General features: G+C 39.1%; 3 protein-coding genes and 1 long non-coding RNA gene across 6 annotated transcripts; 3 read left to right on the plus strand and 1 right to left on the minus strand.

The window, feature by feature from the left end:
• The first annotated feature begins 299 nt into the window (after window positions 1-299).
• On the plus strand, window positions 300-4,765 carry slc6a4b (solute carrier family 6 member 4b). Its single transcript, XM_079562155.1, has 13 exons — window positions 300-500; window positions 864-998; window positions 1,466-1,685; window positions 1,814-1,952; window positions 2,028-2,162; window positions 2,607-2,710; window positions 2,788-2,915; window positions 2,992-3,104; window positions 3,172-3,303; window positions 3,702-3,801; window positions 3,879-3,979; window positions 4,131-4,298; window positions 4,375-4,765. Exons 1-13 carry the CDS (start codon window positions 302-304, stop codon window positions 4,453-4,455), a joined length of 1,755 nt encoding a protein of 584 aa, XP_079418281.1. The 5' UTR covers window positions 300-301; the 3' UTR covers window positions 4,456-4,765.
• A 2,096-nt stretch (window positions 4,766-6,861) lies between these two features.
• Window positions 6,862-8,425, plus strand: LOC306979083. Its single transcript, XR_013793937.1, has 2 exons — window positions 6,862-7,033; window positions 7,218-8,425. It is a non-coding gene; the product is annotated as an uncharacterized lncRNA (long non-coding RNA).
• Window positions 7,618-12,348, minus strand: ankrd13a (ankyrin repeat domain 13A). Its single transcript, XM_079577885.1, has 15 exons — window positions 11,830-12,348; window positions 11,511-11,646; window positions 11,189-11,313; window positions 11,063-11,108; window positions 10,727-10,870; window positions 10,459-10,648; window positions 10,290-10,356; window positions 10,131-10,212; window positions 9,992-10,053; window positions 9,778-9,908; window positions 9,552-9,709; window positions 9,337-9,465; window positions 9,099-9,259; window positions 8,950-9,014; window positions 7,618-8,821 (listed from the first exon to the last, which is right to left on the minus strand). The coding sequence occupies exons 1-15, from the start codon at window positions 11,935-11,937 to the stop codon at window positions 8,623-8,625; spliced, it is 1,803 nt and encodes a 600-aa protein (XP_079434011.1). The 5' UTR covers window positions 11,938-12,348; the 3' UTR covers window positions 7,618-8,622.
• Window positions 12,349-12,936: 588 nt separating this feature from the next.
• On the plus strand, window positions 12,937-24,912 carry git2a (G protein-coupled receptor kinase interacting ArfGAP 2a). 3 transcript variants are annotated; one of them, XM_079551377.1, is made up of 21 exons: window positions 12,937-13,322; window positions 14,230-14,363; window positions 15,279-15,391; window positions 15,483-15,588; window positions 15,672-15,758; window positions 15,848-15,978; window positions 16,065-16,159; window positions 16,233-16,278; window positions 16,536-16,587; window positions 16,659-16,731; window positions 16,796-16,893; window positions 18,792-18,900; window positions 18,997-19,139; window positions 19,201-19,350; window positions 20,561-20,809; window positions 21,416-21,505; window positions 22,661-22,743; window positions 22,834-23,016; window positions 23,208-23,339; window positions 23,686-23,749; window positions 23,831-24,912. In XM_079551377.1, exons 1-21 carry the CDS (start codon window positions 13,271-13,273, stop codon window positions 24,041-24,043), a joined length of 2,403 nt encoding a protein of 800 aa, XP_079407503.1. In that variant the 5' UTR covers window positions 12,937-13,270; the 3' UTR covers window positions 24,044-24,912. The 3 variants fall into 3 exon arrangements, with proteins under 3 accessions (XP_079407503.1, XP_079407504.1, XP_079407502.1); XM_079551378.1 differs by lacking the exon at window positions 23,208-23,339; XM_079551376.1 differs by lacking the exons at window positions 21,416-21,505; window positions 23,208-23,339.
• Window positions 24,913-25,585: the final 673 nt, after the last annotated feature.

Here is a 25,585-nt window from a genome sequence, read left to right on the forward strand (position 1 = left end):
AAGAAACGTCACTTGAGCACGCACGCGAACATACAGCAGCAAGAACAGAGTTCTGCGCGAGCAAACAACTAGGCTACAAAATAAACTTGGGCTGTGTCGTCACTTGCAAAGGCCGATTAGGCAACTTGGCTGGTCATTAATAACGACTACTTAGGCCTATTAGTTTCTCTACAAGAATGAGAAGAGATTGAACGTGTGAGTCCAAACAGGCCCCCTCATCGGCCCCTCCCACTGGGCCTGTCCTCGCTATAGAAGACCACTGCTCTGAGAAGCAGATCCTCTCTCTGACTTTACCACGGTCATGGCTGGCAGCGTGACCCAGCACGGGTCTTCAAACCCCGGGTGCAGCCCCAACAGTGTCCCGGTATCCGTGCTCACCCAAACCGACTCCAGGGACAAATGGAGCAAAAAGATGGATTTTCTTTTATCTGTTATTGGCTTTGCTGTGGACTTAGGCAACGTTTGGCGCTTCCCTTATATTTGTTATCAAAACGGCGGAGGTAAGTGCGCATAAATGCATTCTATAACAAATACAGCAGACTTGGCTAAACTTAAAACTTTGAGCAAACTATTTGGACCCGAAAGAAAGATCCACCCTTGAGATCGGAACTGTCCGTGGTGCTGAAACCTTGATGCAAGTTAAGCTTTGCAAACAACAAAGGCATAATTTACAAGTTTTGCTTTTTAATTATCTGCAAGGGGTAAAATTAAATAAAATATATTGTGACTGATCTCGACCCAAACTTAAATCAGTGTGTATTTAATAGAGTAGATTTTTATTGTGCTGAAATGTATAAGCTTTAGTTGCAGAAATGATTCAATAATTCATTAAATTCAGTTTTACTGTGTACTTTCTTGGACAGGAGCTTTCCTGATACCTTACATCCTCATGGCCATCTTCGGAGGTGTGCCACTCTTTTACATGGAGCTGGCTCTGGGACAGTTTCACAGAACTGGAGCAATATCCATTTGGAAACACATTTGTCCCATTTTCAAAGGTACTGCTGCAATCAGAGGTTTTCATTTTTGTAAGAACTGTGGCCAATGTATAATTGTATCAAGATTAAATGTTTATGTACATTGAGGTGTGTCAAACTAATCCCATATACATGCTATGAACATAAATGTTATAAACTGTTATCGATCAGATCCACTATTTTGTTGGTATAAAAGGCAACAACATCCGCAGAGTATTATGGGCCAAAACAATATTTAAAATGTAAACAAACGGCAGCAGAACAACTCACTACTGGTAAATACATCCAACACATTATATGTCAGTTAAATTAGTATTTTACATTAAATACACTAAATTGAGTATTTTACATGATAAAATCTCACATGGATTACCAACGCAGTGAGAATTTGATACATGTAAGATTTTGATGTGACATATTGACGGTGAAGGAGTGATATGTTATATACAGTGTGTAATATACAGTATGTAATGATTTCTCTGTTTCAGGTATTGGCTATGCCATATGTATCATTGCCCTGTATGTGTCCTTCTATTACAACACTATTATCGCATGGGCACTCTTCTATTTCTACTCCTCTTTCTCCTCAACCCTGCCATGGACAAACTGTGACAATGTGTGGAACACTGAAAACTGCACCAACTATTTTGGCCTGAACAACGTCACCTGGACCAACTATTCCCGTTCTCCGGCAGAGGAATTTTACACGTAAGTGCATGTAGCAGTGAGTACCAGAGTGTGGTTGACTGTACAGTCATGGGGTACATGAGGCCATAGTGATGGTTTTGAATAACACCTTTATGTTATGATGAAGTGGACATGCTTGATCCAAACAGGAGGAATGTTCTAGGGATCCAAAACTCTTCAGGCCTCTCAAACGTTGGTGGTGTTCGCTGGCAGCTCATGCTCTGTCTGTTCCTTATCTTCACAATTGTGTACTTCAGCCTGTGGAAAGGAGTGAAAACATCAGGGAAGGTAACTCAGTCCTATGTGCCCATTCAAAGCACGTGTAGTGTGATTTCCCTGACTTATCCCAGTCTGACTCATCAGGTGGTGTGGGTAACAGCCACCTTGCCCTACATTGTGCTCTTCATTCTGCTGATCCGCGGGGCCACTCTGCCTGGAGCCTGGAGAGGGGTGGTCTTCTACCTGAAACCACAATGGGAGAAACTGCTTGAGACCAGTGTGAGCATTTGCAAAATAAAACCTATAAATTAGAGTTTATTTATATTTTTAATATCCCCTTATCCCCGTCTCTATTGCAGCTTGTGAGCTAAATGTTTGTGTCTGTGTGCTTTGCTTGGATGGGAATATGGATGAGCTGAAATGAGATGCATAAATAAGCCACAGAGGTGGATAATAAGATGCATAATTAGTTTAGAATTTCTGCCCATTAACAAAGGCCTCCCTTTTTGTGGCACTCACCAACATCCAGCACTCTTTCTTCTCTTTTAATGCCAAATGTGTGTAGCTCTTCAGATCTCCATGTGGACAGCTGTGTGGCAACAACTGTTTTTTTTTTTTTTACTGCCCAGTACAGCATGACAAATAATATGACTGAAAGTAAATTTGCTAAAGAAACACAATGCATGAAAAAAACAAAAAACTTTTCTGTTGTTGTTGTTTTAGGTGTGGGTGGACGCTGCAGCTCAGATATTTTTCTCCCTGGGGCCTGGCTTTGGGGTGCTCCTCGCACTCTCCAGTTACAATCCATTCACAAACAACTGCTATAGGTGAGACCTGACTCTGAATGCCAATGGATAAACAAAACAGCAAGTTTTTCTTTCTTTGTTTTTTTTTTCTGAACCAGAGATGCCATTGTGACCAGCTTGGTGAACTGCCTGACAAGTTTTGTGTCTGGTTTTGTCATCTTTACGGTTTTGGGCTACATGGCTGAGATGAGACAGGTGGAGGTGGAGGAAGTGGCCAAAGATAAAGGTAAGGTGTTTCACAAATGAAATAAAATGTATGTAGAGTATAAAATATGTTGTCCTGTTCATGATTTATCTTCTAGGGCCAAGTCTGCTGTTTATTACATATCCAGAAGCCATTGCTAATATGATGGGCTCAACATTTTTTGCGATCATCTTTTTTGTGATGATGATTACCCTCGGTCTTGACAGTACGGTATGTTACATCGACCAGCTTATTATGGACTATGCAAATACAAAACCTTTTTGGTCATGTGTTTCAGTTTGGTGGACTAGAGGCGATCATCACCGCTGTCCTTGATGAATATCCAGATTATTTCTCTCACAGACGGGAGCTTTTTGTGCTGGGATTAGTAATTGTTTGTTTCTTGGGCTCTCTCAGCACCCTTACAAATGTAAGTAACAAATGAGGAACAAAACTGGAACCGATGATTTACAGATCGAAAGATCTTTTTAAGACACACGTACAGTGCATTCTCAGCGCTGCTATGACCGATGTACTTGTTTGTTGTACCATATTTTACCTTTATTTTTTTATGTTATTTATTTAATATTCTTATGCATGCCCCTAAAGCCTTATACTTTAAAGTTTATTGCTTATTTTTATCTAAACACTGTGTTATACGTTTTTATGTTTAATGTTGCACGTCTCACCAAGAAAAATTCCTAGTTTGTGAACCTGTTCACAAACAATGGCAATAAAAACTATTCTGATTCTGAATGTATGTTTTTCCCTCTGTGTAAAATGCATTACCAAAAAATGTTTTTAATTTGTTTACTTTTCCCATCACAGGGCGGGGCCTTTGTGGTAAAACTGCTGGAGGAGTTCGGAGTGGGGAGCTCCATTATTGCAATTGTTTTTTTGGAAGCTATTGCAGTGTCCTGGTTTTATGGTAAACAAAAATGTATAAATTATTACAGCATTACAGCTTACATAAACAAGGCTTTTTGATTTTCTTTTTTACCCCAGGAATTCAAAGATTCAGCAATGATGTCCAGGCCATGTTGGGCAAAGCGCCTGGTTTATTTTGGAAGGTTTGCTGGGTAGCCATCAGTCCAGCATTTCTAGCAGTAAGAACACGACACACTAATGAAGTGCATTTACTAATTGCAAAATGTTGTGCTACGAATAGAACCTGTTTTATCCATAGCATGTAGGCTTATAATATTGTTCTTCTTCATTGCCAATTTCAACAAAATGCAACTCTCTTTGTTTCCCCAGTACATTATTGTGAGTTCACTGTTGAAACCTCCGTCTCTCACACTCTTCGACTACGTGTACCCAGACTGGAGCCTCACTGTGGGATACATTATTGGGCTATCCTCTTTTATATGGGTGCCAGTCTACATGGTCTATAAGCTCGTGTGGACTCCCGGGTCACTCAAACAGGCCAGTAACACCGACATTAACAAGCTATATTAAAAGTGATACACAATATTTACCTTTGAACAATTTTCATGTGCAGAGACTCGCCGTGTGTCTGAGACCGGAGCGGACCATCCCGGACATTCATGCAGACAACCTGCACATGGTGACCGTGCCATAGAAAACCATGAGCCGCAAGAGCACATCACTGTTGCACATCACTGTTGCACATCACTGTTGCTTGATACTGAATTTCAAGTTGACCAAATGATACCATTATTGCTGAAAGCATGGATGTTTGTTTTTATCTTTTCACTTTTGGCACTGGGTTCTGACAGACCCAAAGACATGCTGCTAGACTCACTTAAATATTATGTGAATAAATCGTGATCAGTTAAAGCATGAATGAACAATTTGTTTTTCCACACACTGTGCTGGGAAACACTGCACCTAAAATCAATATAGAAATCTTTATTTGTGAATGATGAATTTTTCAACAAATTATTTTATTATTGCCGATCAGATGTCTTTATACAAGCGTCACGCGATCCCTTTTCCTGTGCATAACAACAAAATTAAATTAGGGTCCGGTGAATTTCAAACTATTTTTAACTTTTAACTGTGAACATTTTCAGAAAATAATATAGACAATAGTGTTCATGACAATTTGGTCAATTGATTTAAGAGCATCTTTTGCCTTAATTTGTCAGTTTTACTAAACCGTGCATAACAGGTTTTAAAGGTTGTATTGATATTGTGCCTCCAAATAATGTTACCATTGAGGACTGTTACACTGTTGTGTGTCTTGTTACTTTGAAATATTTAAAAGAAAATGTATGTTTAGTGAATATTATAATAGTAAACACAGCAGTAAAATTATATTTTGTAATTTTTGTGTCATTTTTCATGATATATAAAGCAGTTACATAAGAATTGTCTGTGCTTTATTTAGACAACATAACCAATAGAGCATTAAGGAGAAATGCATTGTCGCCCTCCAAAACAACATACCCCTTATCACAAAACGTGATTTACATCTCTGTGATGTAATGCCTGTCAGATCTTCACATGCTGATTTTATGCTTGATTAAGACAGAAGCAGTGGTATCACAATGCCGGCATGAATGTATGCAAGAGCATCAAGAGCTGAGCTACATATGATTACTCATTTCACAACTAGCTGATGGATCAAAGGCCTTTTGTGTCAGTGACCACCATTGAAGTCGGGAGCAGGGAACCCAGAGCGATGTATGAAAGAGAAGCTGGTTAAAACAAAACAAAACAAAACAAAACAAAACAAGTGTATGACTGTTGTAGTTAATCTGTATATTATAGCACATACATGGAAATGCACCTTGTATATGAATAGTAGCAAAGAGATGCCAGTGATTATTTATCCGGTGTTTAAATGCCATGGCAGCAGTCAAAGATCTTAAGGTTAGAAGCTGATTCATGAGTCTCTGTTTTTTCATAGAATGACATCTTACGTAATGCACTTTGTGGCAATCTAAAGAGAACTAACAAACACAAGTATGGATAAAACATGTCTTTAAGATTGTGGTTACAATTTATTTTGCCTAGTTATTATTATAAGGCTTGACTTGCAAGTTCACTTACCAGGCACGTTATACATGCAGAAGCCTCGGATTTTTACTTGAGTTAACGTGAGTGACATTTGCCAACACTCATTAAGCTTTCCGGACAAATAATTAGCAGCAATAAGTGTTTGTAATAGCTTTCACCCTTAAGTTGTATAGACACTGAAGGTAAAGGCCATATACATCAATCACGCAACAAATGTATAAGAATATATCCTCAAGGAGCGTGACCTTTCATTCACTGCTCTTTGACATTTGAGAAATGGAAATGTGATAAAGGCTCCATACTTTTCTGATGGTTTCCAGTAGCCTATAAAGAGATGCTTGATTTGATTTGAGACATACAGGCTGAGCTATACCTTCTGTAGTTGTAGAGGAATGATATTCACATTAGCATATAAGAAATATATTTTATATTCTGGAAAAGTATATGAGCTTTGAATAAGCTCAATCAAGCAGCTAAAGAAGTGGAAATACTGGGTCAATCTTATACAAGAAAACACCCAAAACATATGCACATACAAAACCAACCAACCTGTGTAGTATTGTCTGTGTCTGTGCATTCATTCTCCGGCTCAAAATTGTGTACACATTTTGGAAATGATAACTAAAAGCCCAATTAAAAGCTCAATATTGAGGTTTCTGTGTTTAGATACGATTTTAGAAACAAAGCACATTTTCCACACTTTAAATCTAAAAGCGTCTTGAAAACAGTGTCAAAATAGCGTCGAAAACAAGGATGAAAATGCAACAAATGAGCAACAAAAATGCAACAAAAAAGTGACAATGACAAAATGTCACCAAAAAAAGCGACGAAAAAGTGAAGAAGAAAAAAAAAGCAACGAAAATGCAACAAAAAAAATGCTGGTAAAAAAAAGGGACAAGGCGAGAAAAAAAAGATACATTTAAATAAGTTCACTGCGTGAATCCACAAGGCACTAGGACCAGAGTGGGTGCCTTGGACTAAGGTTAGTTCTGCGCATGCGTGGTGGATCATTTATTCTCTCAATTATCATCACCGGTTCTGCCTCCAAAATATTAAAATGCACTGGTTCATTGTATCGACAATGGTTTCGTGGTTTAACACGGTAGTCTACGGAGACCGCGGGGACTCTATACTCAACAACCGAGCATATGACGTACTAAAGAAGCAGGACATGGGTAAACCATTTCTAAGCCCTTTCTCGTCGCAGACTTTCCCATTAAGATGCTGCCCCTTATAATTGGTCAGGTTTATTATAATGAACACAAAACAAGCCTATGACCCCCTAACTCAGACTTATTGTGAGATAAACTTGTATTCGTGTTGTTTTTTAGCGTTGATTGTGTTTTGATTCATATACAGTGACTTTGGGGACTGTGCTGGCGGTCCTGCTGCTGCTGATGATCTTCATGGCTGTCTGCGTCTACAAACCTCTGCCTCGGCGATAAAGGTCGCAGGTGGAGAAGCTCCGGCCCAGCCCCGTGCGGAAACCATAGCGGCCCATGGAGATACAGAGACTTGTGGGCTATACAACGAGCCTATTACTCTAATTTATTCCATTGTCACTGTTAATTTACATTGAGATTTGTTTATGAAAAAAATCTAATTGAAATCATTTAAATAAAGTGCCTTTATTTTAGAAACATTTTGAAACACATACTTTTTAAAATCACAGAGTAAAACACGCCGCAGCTTTGTATAAACAATTGTTTTTAGTTATGGTTAAGCAGTTTGGCAATTTATTTGTTACAATAGTACACTCTGCATTTTTAACCCAAAGATGTACAAAAGTGGTTGTGTGAAATCAGTATTAGTGGTTAAGTTTTCAGCACGTTCAGCACAAAAGCAACCTTCTTATGGCAATGCACACTAGTTATAAACTCTCATTCAATAAATGCTTCTTAAACGGTTTAGAAAAGCTACTTTGAAACATGGTCTTGGCTTGACAGGTTAATGGCACATGCTCATTAAGTTTAATACTGTAGGCCGTCCCCAGGACCACAGATGTTTATGGCTAAGAATGGCAGACTACACTATATCTGCCACAATGTTTTACTGCACCATATTGTTAAATCCACTAACCAACTAACATGGACATCCAAATTATACTGACAGAACAGTAGAGAATATCTCTAATGAAAAAAGGTAAGGAGAGTGGGAGAGGAATCCTTTGTTGAAAACAAAACCACCCCCGCAGATGATTACAGAAACATGCTTTCAATCTCCCAATTGAAAACGGTACATTCATAAAGCACAAGATGCTAGCTGTACATATTTAAGGACTCAAGGTTCTGAAATCTAGTATTAAAGCAAAACTATTGGAAAGACATGAGGGACAACACAGAATCATTAAGCAAGTAACTGAGAGCTCTATGCTCAGAGCCAATACACCCTGAGACATCTGTTTTGCTGAGTGACAAACACTCAAACAGCTTTGTAGGCTACATAGACTACATAGTGCAGAAAACTATCCCATAGGGGTCAAAAGAAACATCTTAGGATAAATACATGATCGTGTTAATCAATCCTTAAATTGTGTGTTGCTCATTATTAGTCAGAAATATTTTTTTTAATAAACAAGAGCCTGTTTTGTGTGTAAAGTTTACTACTCATGGAATTATTTGAAAACAGAAACCTGGTTTGATATGTACAAATCTGTGGTTGCATAGAGATGACGGCAGGTGTCAGGGGTGCATGAGGTGCAACGGTTGCAACTGTTTAATGGGATTAGTGAGTTGTACCCTTTAAATTCCCTCATATTCCCTTGTTACTTGTCTGTGAGTGACAGCTGCAGTATCCTTTCCAAGTCCTCTTCCTCCTGCTTCTTTAACCTCTCCTCTTCCTCCTGAGCCTGAGCCGACAGCTCCATGGCCAGGCGCAGGTCAGTGTCCGGGCTCAGAGTTGAAAAAGAGCTTGCAGGACTTGATGTTTCGGCAAGGTCCACCAGCGCCCCTTCTGGTATGCTCCTAAACAACACAGATTTTTATTGTTAAATGTGTTGTCTCTATGTAACACAACTAACAAAATCACAATACATATATTGTGTCATTTTGTTATTTTATTTCACTTATTAATTAAAAAGAAAAAAAGTAACCTATCGCTGCAACTTCTGGGCATGACGTCAGTAAATCCACCATCAGCTTCCTCCCAATTCCCTTCCTAAAATTACATACATAAAAAGGTGTTTAGAAACTTTGAAGGAAAAAGGTGTTCAGTTAAACAAATACATCCATTGATATCGACCTGGTCAGAAATTCCCTGAGACTCCAGCAGACTCTGATGGATGGCGTACTGCAGCAGCTCCTCGTCATTGTTGGACATTGGGGTGTGTCGGTTACCCCCTCGACGATGGTAGTGCGGAGGAACATCAAACACAGTAGGACTTACCTGAAATGCAACCAATGCTGGGGGGAGGGATAATAAGGAATAATAGTAATAAAAAAACATGATTGTTTACAATACTTAAAGTATGCATTCACACCTGCATCATCTTCTGTTGGGGTTTCTGTTGGGCTCCCTGTTGGAGTTGGAGCTGCCTCCTCCTCTGTGCCGCATTTATTCACATTACCAAAGGTAATTCTGGCATTGAGCACATGAAACAGGGGGATTTCTGTAAAAGAGTGACACAATATACATTTCCTAAAACCTTCTGTATTATCAAAGAAATATATAAAGGCAGTAAAAGTGTTTCCTTACCTATTTTAACCGGAAATCCAGGTGGGAATTTCAGAGTGACAAAGTCCCGCAGCCTGGCAAAATGTGAACTCGTCCGAGCCATGAGGTCAATAATAGGGGTCACCTGCTCCACCAGCGACAATGGGTGCTCTTCACTCATCCACAATGTACCTTTGAATCTGTGGTATTATTGTTAAAGTATTACATAGAGAAAACAACAGACATTCTGATAACGTGTTAGTCATACTTTTGAGTTCGAATGCTGAGTTCAATTGGTCGACCAATATCTCTGTTTCCTAAATCAAAGTCAGGGTTAAAATATTCCTCAGGGGTGATGGCAGTGGGATTGTTGGCAGTTGCATACTCTAGTGTAAGGTCCTGAAAATATAATCATTATTGGGATTTTGAGTGTCTGATGGACACAAAAGCAGAACTCTCCCGTAGGTGAGCATGCAGCTTACCCCCTGTTCAGTATTGTACATCTCCACAGTGCCCAAAAGAGATTCTAGAACATTCCTTTCACCTGCATTTGGAGAATAAATGGTTATTTTCACATAATACTTGTGCAATAAGAGCTTGATATGCTGTAAATATACTAACTTTTAATACGAGCTTTTTCTTCATCTGTGAGATGCTCGGTCCTTGTCCTGATTACGACATTTACATTGTTTACACTAAAAACCTACATATGACAAAGTAAATTGAGTGAATGTCAGATAGCAATTGATTGCGATATGCATACATTAAATAAATATCAACCTTGGCTTCAAAGCCATTGACTACTTCAGTTCTCTCAGTTCTCCATCCCCAAATACCAGACTTTGTCCTGTATAGATGAATATTGATAAACGTCATCATACATATGCCCAAGCATAAAGATGTAAACATCAGTGTGTACTTTACAGTAAAAACCACAACAATAACCTGCCTCTCAAAAGCAATATCCTTGGTGTCCAGGTATGTGTTAACAATAGGAGTGGTCAGTCTTTTGGCAACTTCCTGTTCAGCTGGCTGCATGGACTCCAAAGTGACGTCCTCCATTTCCTGAGAAATATTGAAGCGCTCTGTGTCCACAACCTTATCATCATGGTTAACTTCCATTAACTCTGCATGTGAATCTGTTACACAAAAGAAGTCGTTCTGCATTAAAAAAGTATAATATAAAGTATAACATCTGAATATGTTTCGGAGTGTACCATCTCCTCTGAAGATGTAGCTCCGTCTCCCTCTGATCCACGTCATGTTCTCAAACCCAAGCAGCGTGGCGTCAACTCGCAGGTTTGCACCACTTTTCCATATGCGGCAAATATCGCTTGGACAAACCCGGGACACAAGCGGAACTGGAACAACATGACAGAACTACAATGAAGGAAGTCATTTACAGTCTACAACAAAAATGTCCATGTACACGAGGTACACATGCTGTTTTTCCAGTTTTTCTTGTTGCTTTAACAGTAAACAAATGGCAGATTTAATATCCCCTGCTCCAAAAAGCATTTAGAGTCAATATTAAGGTTTAAATTAAGACTTACTCCAACTTGTAAACTCCCACTTCATTTCCATATAAAAGTCTGGAGACTGAAGGAAAAGAAAGTAAATTTTTAATAAAAATTACAATGCAAATACTGTGCTGCAAATTGAAAGTAAAACACGCCAACCTCTCGGATCTTTGACAGCAGCTCAGGCACTCCTCCAAGAGCAGTGGAGGCTTTGAGGTAGTCTCTGCGTTGAAGCACAAGCTGAACCATTTCTGGGTCTCCAGTACTAACTGCCTCCTGCAAGACTACACATATAGTACAGAATAAATATTAATCAAAACAGCGACCTTAAAATTCATAAATGATAATCGACACCTGTAACGGAATTGATTTCAGTTTATTTATTAACTTCTGCTTAATGAGTATCGAAAATTAAATAAAGTTCACTAATTTAAATCACATTTCTTTAGATGGGGTAATGACATGTGAACAGTGGTCTTACCAGTCCAGTTTTTGGCATTTTCTTTTGTGACTTGTGAACCATGTCTTAGGAGGACTCTAACAGATTCCAGATGTCCAAGAGATACAGCCAAATGCAAAGGAGTCCGACCTCTCGGATCCAAAGCCTCAATGTCAATCTGAATAAAGAAAACACATATAAATGAAAAAAGGCATTAAAGTAACACGTAGGAAACACGTCAGCTGCTTTTGTGATAGTCAAACACGCGATGTTGTGTCAGACCAATAGCATCTTGCCGAGTATCAGTTAAAATATCAGATGGTTAGTGTGAGCTCTAGACAAAACAAACGGTCTTACTGACCTCTGGTAACCGTATGAGCTCATCCAGCTGTCTGTAATCATTTTCCCAAACAGCAGAGTGCAAGGAAAACTTCTCCCGGATCTCCTCGCTAACATTAGCCACGGACATCTCTGTGAAGCCTCAGTGCAATATTGGCCAGCTTTGTGTGATTACAGCCATACGAGGTCGTCAGAGAGGGACAGCCACAAAACCCATAGCTTCTTCAGTTCAGTAATTTATCAAACATAACCAAAACGGATCAAAGTGAGCTTCGAACTTTCGTCAAGCCTTCCTCAAAATAAAACTTTTCAACACGGAAGTGTCGGGGTGGTGGTAGTACGGGTAGTGCACAGAAATGGCAGGGGTGTGCTGTCTGATTTTGTCTTCTTGCTTGAGGTCTTTGCAGAAGTAATTTATGCGTAAATACTTCACATGATAACCCGAATCGGTTAGGTAAATTCACACCACAATCAAATAAGTTATTACAACGTTAATTGATCGTTTGAGTAACAAGGTATGGAGTATGAGCAGGGTGGTCAAATCCAGTCCGGAAGAATCCATTCACCCCGTACGCATAGGGGTGTTTCAACGGTTTTGGTTTTTGTGATCTTGCAAATTTATTTAATGCTTTTGCTTAATTTATTGTATTTTTATTTATTATTCATAACAGCAGATAACAAATCACCATTATACCAGTCCAAGTGATGATAATAATACATCCATGCTCTAAACGAGGTAATGAGACCGTCTTGGCGTCGTTGCCACAGGGTTCATGTGTTTGAAAAATAAATAAATAATCATTTGTTATTTTATTTACAGAGAAAACGCGTGTTTTTAACTAGGCATCATTATTGATACTGTTAATTAAATATAATCATAAAATATGGCATCAAACGTCAGGAACTTTATGCCATGGAGCCCTGGGTGTTGTCCTCCAGGTTCTAAAAGTCTCGCTTTATTTGTGTACACGGAATCCAGTTGTATTGGTTACGAACGCATAATTACAGCATTAAATAGAAAATATAGCACTTTGTTAAAGAATATGGCATCGTCTATGTTTAATTTTAGTGTAACAGCTGCCCCTTTGAGGGTAAACTTAGGGAAAAGGTATTCGGTTCTGCAGCTGCCACTGTGAATTGCCCATAGCCATACCTCGATGTAGTAGTATGAGAAGACTAAACTACTATATATGGATAGTTACATTGTCAAGACGCTAACTTAATCAGCCAATGTGACATCAAGCATTACAGCCTTGATGTCGGCGGAAAAGAGTTATGTGGGTTTAGTAGATCTGCTAAACCAAACGACTAGGCTAATTTAGCAACAGTACAATTTAGCTGGGCGTTGTTATTATTATGTTATAAGCTGCCAATGTTTATTTAGAGTGGAATGTTAATCAATGAACGATTTCAGGTAAATATTCCAAAGTGTGATTTAAAAGATCTTATTTAAATGACGAAAGATGTCCAACCGCCTGCGAAATACCGAAGTCTGTGCGGACTGCAGTGTGCCAGGTAAGCAGATTATTATTGATGCCCCTTATTTGACTTGACCAATTTGTTTATAGGCTTAAGTTAAGGCACCTGCTGTTTTTCTAACCCTGAAGTTTAATTAGGGGAGCTTTGATTCTTCCGTGGCCACAGATATTTGAATGCATAGGTTCATTTCTTTTTTCACTTTGCCATGCTGTGCCTGCATTACTGTTTCAGGAAAGATTGCTTTGTTTTTATGAGAATTGGGAGAGCATATTTAGCAAATCACATGAAATATGCAATACTTGACTGACAATGTTGCCTTGGCCAAAACTTGGCCAAATTAGAGCATTTAAAAGTGAGTGTGAATGGTGTGATGATTTCTGTTTCAGGCACAGGAAGCACAACAGGATGCTACAGAACGAAATGGCCACATGTTTCAGTGCACAGCGTTGTATTGTTTTACCACAGATAAATGACAATCGTCATATACAGAAAAAAAATGTCTAGGAACCAACCTTCAAACCACTTTCGGCAAAAAAGACAATTTGTTATTCGATGTGGCATATACATTAAATAGTTGAATCATAGCTTGCTAACTTATATTTCCTGTGTTTTGAGTTAGACCAGTGACTTGTGACCACATCACCAAACAATGTTTCGAAAAATTGCATTTAGGTTTGACAGTGCTTTAAAAAAGGAAGCTGTTGTATTACTCAACAGAAATACCTATGCTCGCAAAACCTTTTAGCCTGCTGTTCATTTCTACTTCTCATAATGAAAGGCCTCACCTAAATCATTGGTTAAAAAGCTTTAAGAGAGCCCTCCTGCCTTCACATTATTGCCACCCTAAACCAACCCACTGAATTTGCCAATACTCTGATCTGAAAACATTCCTGTAACAGCATGTTGCATGTGTCTTACTCTTGTTTTTTTTCCTCTGCTTAAGGGCCGCGCTGGGCCTCTGTGAACAGGGGTGTGTTGATTTGTGATGAGTGCTGCAGCGTGCATCGAAGCCTGGGCAGGCACAGCTCCCAGGTCCGACACTTAATGCATACACCTTGGCCTTCTACTCAACTGCAGGTACACAAAATACGTTTTATTGCTGTATGCTAGCACAAACTAGGTGCAGAAAGTCTTCGTGAATGCATATTAGTTTTATTTTCATCAGTGCAAAAAAGGCTTTTAAAAGTCTGCTCAAGAAATGAATCATAGAAACATTTTGGCAAAACGTGATGATGAACTCTTTTCTTAGATGTGAACTGTAAAAGTGCATGCTGAAGGAATGGGCAGCTGCTTCTCTTTTGTAAAGGAAAAATACAATGGGATAACCACAATAATTCAGACTTGAGAGTCATTTACCAAGTGTTTGCTCGTGTGCAAAGCGAGAGCCATGTGCAAAAGTTGTACTACAGTTTGCCAATTTAAATCTATGTATAAAAACATGGTCTTCACGGACTATAGAGCTGGATGTTAATTATGATTTAAATAACATTATTGTCGCTGGATTTCTATGGCCGTGATGTGTATATTGTGGAAAGACATTCATAGTTTGTAAAACAATTGTTGTAAATATTGAGTTGTGCAAGTTGTTGTAAAAGAAGAACGATATGAGCTTCTTTTGCTCCTGTAAAAATATCAAGTAGAAAGGGGGTGGGACTAAATAAGGTCACACTTCAACCCACTCGTTTTTGAACAATCGCTGTATTGGTATCCATTACTTGTATTATCATTGTTTTTAAATTGTTCGAAATAAACTAAACAAAAAAATAAATAAACACGTAGCCTTCTCTCGTTTACATATCAGATTTGGGGCCCTAAAAGTGTAACACAGGCAACATCAGATGGTCAATTAAGTGCAACATTGCAACAAAATAGAATATTTTGTTTTTTTCTGCTTGTACCCATTTTTTCCTTTCTTTAAAATGCGAAAATGCCAATTTTTAAAAAAAAATCTGAATCTCTAAGATGCTGCTCTTTCTTCTCCAATTGATGTAGATGGTTCAGACGTTGTACAGCAATGGAGCAAACTCCATCTGGGAGCACTCACTTTTAGACCCTGCATCTGTGATGAGCGGGAAACGCAAGGCCAATCCTCAGGACAAACTGCAGTGAGTAGTTAAGATTTCTTTTTAAATAGTTCATATAATTTGTTAATGTCTTTATACGTGATGTGTTTTTCCTCTTTTCGATGCCACAAAGCCCAAACAAATCCGAGTTTATAAAAGCTAAATACCAAATGCTGGCTTTTGTCCATCGCATGCCCTGTCGGGAGGATGACAGCAGCACAGCAAACGATTTAAGCAAAGTAGGTAAAACAACTCACGTCATCCCCGACTTATTATTATTTTTGTTTACAAGTGCTCACCAAAACCCCTTTTTTCCCCCCAGCAACTTCATTCAAGTGTGCGCACAGGAAACCTTGAGACGTGTTTGCGGTTGTTGACATTGGGCGCTCAAGCTAATTTCTTTCACCCTGTAAGATTTAACCACTATTCAAAGCACAGAATGACATTTCCCTTTACGTTGCTTGCATTTCTATTCATATGTCTGTACTGGGCATACAGGAGAAGGGGAGCACTCCTCTGCATGTGGCTGCAAAGGCTGGACAAGTATTACAGGCTGAACTATTGACAGTATATGGGGCAGATCCAGGCTCTCCGGATAGTAATGGCAAAACACCAGTTGACTATGCAAGGTAACTCAAACAATAATGAACAGATTTTTTATTTCCGTTTGATGTGTCATCATTATCCCTGTAACATCCGGTTCGTCTGTGTGTAGAGAAGCTGGTCAGAATGACTTGGCAGAGAGACTGGTGGAAATACAGTATGAACTTACAGATCGACTGGCGTTTTATTTGTGTGGGAGAAAGCCAGGTATTTCTGCTGTGCTATTACCCATGGTGTCCGTAGATAAGGCATTTGGTTTACTTGCTCTGATTTCTTCCAGATCATAGGAATGGACAGCATTTTATTATTCCACAATTAGTCGACAGGTAAGAATTTGTGTATGTGGATGTTGTGCGCAAATTTAGCAGGAAAGTGTGATAAGAGAGCGTATTGCAGAATGAATAGACCCAAAATATTTTCTTTAATATATTAAATACAGTAAATTGATCTAACAGAAGCTTATGCATACGCCATTACTTTTGCATTGCTCTCTGTGGATTAGAAATGTGTGAGTATAATTCCCTCTGCATTGAGCTGGACGTAATGTTAAAAGCACGTCCTAATCTTGCTGTTCTGTTTGTAGCACCTTGGATTTATCTGAACTGGCCAAAGCTGCAAAGAAGAAGTTACAATCTGTGAGTATTGACTTGATCATTCAGATGTTCAGACTTCAGATGTTGTTATAACGACTCTGTTGTTTCTATAGCTCAGTAATCATTTATTTGAGGAGCTGGCTATGGACGTGTATGATGAGGTAGACCGCAGGGAGACGGATGCAGGTAAACCTTTTTAGAGTAATTCTCAGAACACACCTTTTCATTTACTCGGCTGATCTGTTTACAGTGTGGCTGGCAACGCAGAATCACAGCACTCTTGTATCAGAGACGACTGTGGTGCCTTTTCTTCCTGTGAATCCAGAATATTCCTCCACTAGAAATCAGGTGCAGTTGTTTATTCCAAATGTAGAATTATTGATTATCTCTACCAAGTTTTATGTTCAGTGTTTCATGTCGCACGTTTTGCACCAAAGAAAATCCCTAGTTTGTGTTCACTAACAATGGCAATAAAACCCATTCTGATTCTGATGTACCATGTGCATTTACCCCCAACCTAAATTCAATCATTTATTTATTATTATTGGAATAGGGAAAAATAAACACAATACGGGATTGCATAGAATCCTCTGAAACATGACCAAATTCTCAATATCAGTTACAAGGTTTTGCACAATTTGTTTATTCGTCAATTATTATAGCAAAAAATCACTTGGTTATAATATTTTTGAATGTAGTTAAATTTAAGCCTTGTCTTCATTCATTAGTTTTTTTCTTGTTTTTTTTTTTACCCAATTGAATTAATTTAAAGCAGTACTAAGGGGGTCTTTCATCTCCCCCTGGTGTCTGTGGCCAGAAAACCACAACAGCAACTTTGCCTGCACTGGGTCGGAGTCACCAATACACACTAATGGAATCACGAAAAAGAAGCTAACAGGCTAACAGGCAAAGCTAACTGAGGGCTAGCGCCACATAAACAGTATTTACAGCCAAATTTGAGTGAAAAAAATTATCTCCATTGTGTAATTGGATGTACAATATCCCTCTCTCCCTTTGTCTTTTCTGTCAGTGTAGTATTTACTCTCACTGACAATTTAATGAGTAAAAAAAAACGCAAATGCCACGACACCTGCAGTGGCGCTTATGGCCTCTAGGGGCATGAGTTACTTAGTACTGCATTAAAGGAATAGGCCACCGTTTTTACATACTAAGATATGTTCTTACCTAACCTTAGTCGAGTTAATATATCCCCGTCTGGTCTTTGTCCGTGCGCTCTGTCACGCAAACGGAGCACATACGCAGCCTCTCCCACATGTCATATAGCTCCAAAAAAGCTCACGATAGAAGCTACCAAGCTCTTCCACGTGTTCCCTATTTAAATAAAGTTACGTGAAGTGTTTTCATGCGAAGTATATTTACACAGAAATGTAGCATGTTGATTTTATAAGCAGATAAAAAGGGGGACTATATTGTGAGGCGTAATGATACGAGGAGCACAGCGTCCGCGCAGTAACTCCTAAAGACTTCCCCCGCTCACTTCCGTCAATAGAAGCTGCGTGACTTGTAGAGAGCCTTTTACAACAAGCAGAAAATATATTTTCGGAAAGTGCTCGCGCATTCCTACCTCATGGTCGAGGTCCTGAGTCCTGTGTCGTCGTCCGGGGTGAGTTGGAAATCTGTGAAACATTACTACACTATATACTTTCTGCTTGTTATCACAGCCCGGCACGATGCACGTAAAAGGCATCGTTCACAAGTTATCGACGCTTCTTCAACTGTTCTCTGCTAGCTCTGTACAAGACACGCAGCTTCTATTGACGGAAGTGAGCGGGGGAAGTCTTTAGGAGTTACTGCGCGGACGCTGTGCTCCTCATATCATTACGCCTCACAATATAGTACCCCTTTTTATTTGCTTATAAAATCGACATGTTACATTTCTGTGTAAATATACTTTGCATGAAAACACTTCACGTAACTTTATTTAAATAGGGAACACGTGGAAGAGCTTGGTAGCTTCTATCGTGAGCTTTTTTGGAGCTATATGACATGTGGGAGAGGCTGCGTATGTGCTCCGTTTGCGTGACAGAGCGCACGGACAAAGACCAGACGGGGATATATTAACTTGACTAAGGTTAGGTAAGAACATATCTCAGTATGTAAAAACGGTGGCCTATTCCTTTAAGTGTCCCAAATGTGAAGAAAAATGTTTCAAATGCCATGTATATACATTTTTTTCAAAGGCTTTTTGGATTTAATTTATTTAACATGACTGTTGTTTTTAACAGGGACGGCAGAAACTTGCGAGATTTAACGCACACGAATTTGCAACTTTAGTGATTGATATATTAAGTGATGCTAAACGCCGACAAGGGAACTCAGTAGTCAGTCCTCAAGGTCAGCAGTTTCTTTTAATCCACAAATGTACTGTGTGTTGACATCTGTTTTGCTGTGAATCCCAAGTTAACAGTGTTGCTTTTTTTCATGTTGTAGAAAATTTCGATCTCATGTTCAAAAGTCTGTCTGTAAAGCAATTTGGAGATAGTCCAGACAACGACCAGCCTGACTATGACAGTGTGGCATCCGATGAAGATACGGACCAAGACATGGCCGAAAGCAAAGAAGACAGGACAAAGGTAGCACCAAAATCTACCTAATGTTCTCCAACGGCTCATTCACAGTGTTTCTATTTGTCAGAGCTTGGATTCAGACCTGTCAGACGGCCCCATTACTGTGCACGAATACATGGGTGTTAAAAATGCTCTCACTGCTTCAGAGGCAAAGATTCAGGAGCTAATGAAAGCCAACAGCAGCCTGAGTGACGAGTTGAGGCTGATGCAGAAAAAGGTATCGCCAGTGCTGTGTCATTACTAACCATTGGACAGACTGCCTGGGTTTGTGTAGTACCTGCGTCTAATCAAAAATATAAACTGTTGTACGTTGGTCACATGATTTCATATTAGCATGCTCGTGTTTTATGTTTTACTTATTATTTTCCATTACGGAGTGTTCTAACTAACAGGCATGTTCAAACCCAAGCATGACGAATATGTCGACTAACTTGAAGTGTACGCATGGTTTATATGTTACTGTTATAAATATGTTGTGTTTATCGTAGCACAAAGTTCATTTCAAAACATTTTTATGCATGATTTATGTGCTCATTATTTTTAATGTTTGTATTTTTTCATCATAAATTTTGTAATGGATGTTGCACTTAATACATTTCAAAGATATTAGGTAATTATTAGAACAACAGCAATGCACCCTCCCACTTTCGCATCATTATTTGTTTCCAAGAAAGTATAAACCTACCATAGGTAGTTTTCCAAACTTTCCCTGTGTTCTTGGCAAAATAAAAATAAAAGATATGGTCACACTTTATGACACACTACCCTTGATACTTTGTACCTGCCACATTTAGTACAATGTAATGTGCTGTGTAACAATGTTTAATAACATGTACCTATGTGTTACATACACAATGGAATAATATGTAATAATACGTTTGGTGGTACATAATGTAATAAGACATAAGACCCAAACTCTAACCCTAACCGTAAGCCCTAACCCTAAAGGTCTTTTGTCTTATTACATTATGTACCTTCAAAGTACAAATACACATTATTCCATTGTGTATGCACTCGGGACAAGTTATTACACATTGTTACAAAGCACATTACCTTGTACTAAATTTAGTTTGTAAATGTACAATGTTTCAAGGTAGTGTAAAATAAAGTGTTACCAAAAGTATTTTGTATTTTGTCCGTCTATAGCAATTTCCTAAGACCTCAGCTGCTCATGTACATATCTTGCTTGCTCACCACTTGCTTAGCCTCATAAAAGAAAAAGCATGTACATTTTAAGAAGTTACTTGGTTTTACCTTTTTGCAAAATCTATTTTTTTATGTTCATACTAAAGCTTACTTTAGTAACCTTTTGACCTCTTTTACAAGACCACCTTTAATGTGGTCCTGTAGAAGTTTGCTCAATAAGATAATTCCTTGGAATTCTTGCTTTGCTGAGAGCTTTTCTTAGTATATTGCATCTCTTCCAGCTTCAATCTCTGCAAACTGAGAACACCTCTCTAAGGCGGCAGGTCACAACCAAACAGTATCAGAGCCCCAGTGGCTCAGAGTACCCTGACCCCTCCAGTCCCTCCTCCCACAAGCGGCGACAGTCTTCACGAGTCAGTCGGCCTATGTCTATGTATGAGACTGGCTCAGGCCTGAAGCCCTATGTCCCGAAAGGGGAAATGCCCTACTCAGAGGAGGCCCTCCCCACCCTGCAACCCTTCCCACCTCATGTAAGTAAGACCTGCTCCTTGCATCCGCTCCTTCCTGTCTGCTGCCCTGGACTCCTGTCATTTCCTTTGGGAAACCATTTCCTCAGTCTGCTTTCATCTATAAACATCTGTTCTCACATACATCATATCATATAATATACATAATATCGGGTGTGTTCTTTTTTTAGTGGATATGTGTAGTGTTTTATTTAAACATATTAACACTTTGTACTGTTTTCCATTTTGTTTTTAAATAAGCATTAAACATATTCATTCAAATTATCTGCTTCATTAGTACATTGTCTGTTTATGAGGCCAGGTAGTCTTTTGACAAATGTGCTCTCCACATTCAACCCGTGCTGTTGGATCAGTCACGAACAAAGTGCGACTGACCGCGGACCCAGATCATGAATGTCGCACTTGGTCAGGAGTTCCTACGCGGAGAGCTGTGAATGTTAGGCTAATATATGGTCTGATAATCAAACCTCGGATCAACTTTGCTGTTAGGCCACTGTTCTGCCGATCCTAGTCAGGTCAAGTATTTTTACTTGGACTTGGAGTTATGTTTTTTTTTTTTTTACATTGTTTTGCTTTTTTTTTTCCCAATTGATTTTACCCTGTGCTCAGACGGAAAGGGGTGCTTTTGGTGTTACCTCCTCATCTCTGCCCTCATTTCCATCCACCCTATCATGGTCTAAAGAAGAAAGTGTTCTGAAGGTTGAGTACTCCCTGTTGCAGCAAATCACTTCTGTCTATAGGCTGGTGATAAACTGCATTACTGCATGGACTAGCCGCAGCGCAGTGTCTCCTACTCCTACTATGGGCACAGTCTGACCAATCCACGCTCATGGAGGGCTCTGTTTTCTTGCTCTCTTTGCTTAGTAAGCTTTGAACGGCATGCTTGTAATTAACTCCAACTTAACATGGATTTATAGTCATTTATTATGCTATATAGAATTATTCTTTACTTTTTAGATTCTTTTTTGCACTTAACCATAACAGTTGTTCTCAGACTTTGGCTTCTTCAGGTGGAACTCGGGCTGATTTTGAATTTTAGACTTAATTTTAATCTTTCATTTAATCTATGCTTTAGTAATGAATTTCAGTTTGATATTTTTCCACTTTAGACATGTTAAGACCTAGTTTAGACATAATTTAATTTAATTGAGCCTATTTTACATCTTTTTGGGAACAACTGAACAACAATTAGCAATTCCGCAAACATTGACCATCCTTCACATCACTTCTATCTCTCATGAGGTGTGTTGGAACCGCTAATAATGGAATAGCAATCATTAACATAACATTAACATAATATTTGTATTTTTTAATTTTGGTCGATCAGAGGAGTTATGACTGCGCTAGTTCAATCTGTTCAGACCGGGGAGCAGTAAATAATTACAGTTTGGCTTTGTCTGACTTAAGCTTAATTTTTGGCAGTCATCAAAGCTATTTAAAACTGCACTAGTGGCGAAGGTTAGGATTATTTTCTTATCAGGCCAATAATAACAATAATGTCATGATTTCATATTGACAAAAAGTTATTACATCATTGGCTTAGCTGCTTTATTGCATTATTGCCCTTTAATAAATGATTGGTTTCAATAAAGTCTCTTCTAAATATTGTTTATGTAATTTTGCTTCTGTGTCATATTTCCATCTGTTATTGTTTATATTTGTCATAATCAGAACTAACCCAGCAGACTCAAATGAGCCACATGTTACTTTAGTGCATTCCCTTTTACTAATTTACAGCTTCATGTTTACACTCTTGAGCTGCTGCACGGCTTCCTTGTTTTGAGTTCACACTGTTGCTGGCAACCCCTTGCATGGAAAGTTCACATTATAGTGACACTTCTCTGTTCTTTCCAGGCGTCAAAGTTAGATAAGCAGAGCAGCATGCCCGAAAGTGATTATGATAATGCATTTAATGACTCCGAGATGGACGAACTCAGGTAAGGAGGATCCAGGGAATCATGTGCAAATGTTGGACCTTCTGAAGGATGTTTTTAGCATGAATATTGTCACGGTGACCGTTTGTGCAGGAGGGGCAGGCTCAGGAGCACTGGCTGGCTGGGAGAGGGCAGCTCGCTTCTGGAGTTTGATGATGTGGAGATGGAAACAGACCCCAGTCTTCCCAGCACTGAAGATGTTATCCGCAAGACCGAGCAGATCACCAAGAACATCCAAGAGTTGCTGCGAGCGGCGCAGGAGAGCAAACATGAGAGGTCAGAAAGTGAAGCTAAACGAATCACTGAGATCCAACACCTCCACTCCTATTCTTCGTCATTTATTTTTAAGCATTCATATTATCCCAGAAACCGTCATTTTCTGTTTGGTTGGTTCATTCTCTTCCCCTACTTCTTTTCCCTGTATGTTTGTGCTTTGGTCTCCATGTCTCCATCATCAGTATGAGCAGGTCTGCTGAGCGTGAGGGTGTGCGTCGCCTCAGACATAGTTTGGGATGTTTCAGCACTTTGGTTCCTTGGGCTGAAAAGCCTACTCCCTCTCTGCAGCTGCTCAGCCTTCGCTCCACTGACCCCACCTCCTGGTACTCTGGCCTCTGTCCCTGCCTACCAGGCACAGTCTTCCTCCTCTCACTCTGTGATATGATTTGCTTTTATAAAAAAAATCAATAAAAGCAATGTGTGTTGTTGGGCTTGATTTCAATACTTTGGTTTGTTGTAATAACAGCTGTAACCTGAACCTGCCTGCAGCCTCAAGTGTGAAGGGTTATAAAGTCAAACTTACTCGTCTTCAGTTACTTGAAGGATCCATTTGACTTTTGCATGGTGTGCAGTGAATGCTTTTTCTGGCCTTATGACTCTGAGTGCATTGTTTTATTTTTTTCCAGATTTCTGAAATAATCACTTTCTTTTATTTTATGGTTCCTTCAGCTTCATACCCTGCTCAGAAAGGATTTATGTGGCTGTAACCGAAATGGCTGCCCTATTTCCAAAGGTATTTGAGCATCTCTCTGACAGCAGGGGCCAATACAGTTGTGTAGTTTACTATTTTACATGTACTTTTATTCACTTCTAGAGACCTCGTTCGGACACTGTGAGAGGCTCTCTGCGCCTGCTTACCTCAAGTGCTTGTCGACTGCAGGCTGAATGCAGGAAAGAGGTGCATTCAGACGGAGGCCAGGCCCCAGACGTGCAGCTGGTCACTCAGCAGGTTATACAATGTGCTTATGACATTGCCAAAGCTGCCAAACAGCTTGTAACCGTCACCACAAAGGAGAATACCAACTAACAGCAGTTAAATCCAATATGTCAGAGTCATTTCTTATTTTTACATAATGTGTTTTTTTTTATTTTGAAAACTGCATTTGTGGTTTATGCATGTGTTTTATTTATTTTGAAAAGGAAAAAAAACTTATACGTGTTAGATAAATCACTGTTAGAAATAGCAACAAACGTTATACAGGAGATAGCTAGCAGGCCTAGGAAATACAATACTGTGTGTCCACAGCAGATTATGTATTGAGTGATCACTTACGGAACGTCCCAAAGCAGCTTGGATAAGCCATAAATGAGTGAGAATTTTACTGCCATAAAAGTATTTTGAACACTCATGTAGCTGCCAGAGCTTCCCTTTAGTTATTGCACTGTGCAGCCATCAAGACTGTAATACTGTAAGTTCGCTCATCTACACAGGGTGGACTTTGTCTTCTTGTTTGGATTTTATGTTGTAGTTTTTCTAATAATATTGTTTGATGAAAAATGCAAGGCTGGATCCTACATAATTTAATTTAGCCATTCATTTATAACAGCTGTTCGTGTGTTGCCTTTTTCAAAAAAATAACATTAAGATTCACCAGCAGTGAGTTGTAAATGTAATAAGTTAAATCTTGCTGTGTCTCCCTTACGCTCTGGACTGTATTACTATTATGTGCCAGTGTTGAAACAAAAAGCTTAAAACATAAAACGTCTACAAATGTGTGTATTTCAATGTTTGTTGTGCTTTTTATTTTATGTGCAACAAATAAGTGTTGATGATAAACCACCCTGTCATTTCAAAACAAAAGTAAGGTCCGTCTCTGCACGATGGTGCAGTGATGTATGTGATGCAGCTGTAAAGTTGCACTTTAAAAAAATATTTTCTAAATAAACCTAATTTATTCATACCTTCTTGTTTTTTTTCCTTTTTTCTTTTAACATAGTTGTATAAGAAAAATGATGAAAATGTTTAAATAAAAATGAAAATTACACATTTATTTACAATCTAATAGAAAATACATTGTATTTTCCACATTAGCAAAAGTCTTGTAATAATAATAATAGTTATGGCACGTATCTTAAATCTGGCCTCAGACATTAAAGCTAATCATTAATAGAAAAATTAGACCCTTGTTTGCACAGTGTATTTCATTGAGCTCAGGTCCACGCTGATCGAGGTCTGCCATGGATCTATAAGCAGAAAACCATCTGTTACAGTACAACTCTGGTGACCAAGCACAGGATAAATGAGGTCTGACTCACTCTGTCCTCGTAGCCTCTCCGTGCCATCCTCTGCACCTCCTGCCTCAGCTGCTCCTCCTGAAGCCTATAAGCCTCTCTCTCTTCCTCTTCTTGCTGTTCCACATGCAGTTGCTCCTCCCACTGCTGCTGCCGCTTCTGCTCAACCTAAAACATTGGTATGAGTTGAGTTCACTAGTTAAAGCTACACAGCAGAACATTCAAGTTATGGTCAGGTCAGGTCTGAGGAGAGCCCACTCACAGTAAAGACTATTTATCGGCTAATATGTTACACAGCATGACTTCAAAGACTAAAACTTGAAGCAATGTGTTTAAA

This window comes from Gobius niger (assembly GCF_951799975.1).
Source record: "Gobius niger genome assembly, chromosome: 1".
Classification (NCBI taxonomy): domain Eukaryota; kingdom Metazoa; phylum Chordata; class Actinopteri; order Gobiiformes; family Gobiidae; genus Gobius; species Gobius niger.

Bases quoted from the DNA above. Each gene is read 5' to 3' on its own strand.
- ankrd13a (XM_079577885.1), bottom strand. From the start codon at position 11,937: ATGTCCGTGGCTAATGTTAGCGAGGAGATCCGGGAGAAGTTTTCCTTG. The intron at 10,649-10,726 runs GTACACTCCGAA...TTTGTGTAACAG, and splicing joins CTACATCTTCAGAGGAGATG to ATTCACATGCAGAGTTAATG. The intron at 9,466-9,551 runs GTAAGGAAACAC...ACTCTTTTACAG, and splicing joins TGGATTTCCGGTTAAAATAG to AAATCCCCCTGTTTCATGTG.
- git2a (XM_079551377.1), top strand. From the start codon at position 13,271: ATGTCCAACCGCCTGCGAAATACCGAAGTCTGTGCGGACTGCAGTGTG. The intron at 19,140-19,200 runs GTAGCACCAAAA...TCTATTTGTCAG, and splicing joins GCAAAGAAGACAGGACAAAG to AGCTTGGATTCAGACCTGTC. The intron at 23,750-23,830 runs GTATTTGAGCAT...ATTCACTTCTAG, and splicing joins TGGCTGCCCTATTTCCAAAG to AGACCTCGTTCGGACACTGT.
- slc6a4b (XM_079562155.1), top strand. From the start codon at position 302: ATGGCTGGCAGCGTGACCCAGCACGGGTCTTCAAACCCCGGGTGCAGC. The intron at 2,916-2,991 runs GTAAGGTGTTTC...TTTATCTTCTAG, and splicing joins GGAAGTGGCCAAAGATAAAG to GGCCAAGTCTGCTGTTTATT. The intron at 3,304-3,701 runs GTAAGTAACAAA...TTCCCATCACAG, and splicing joins CTCTCAGCACCCTTACAAAT to GGCGGGGCCTTTGTGGTAAA.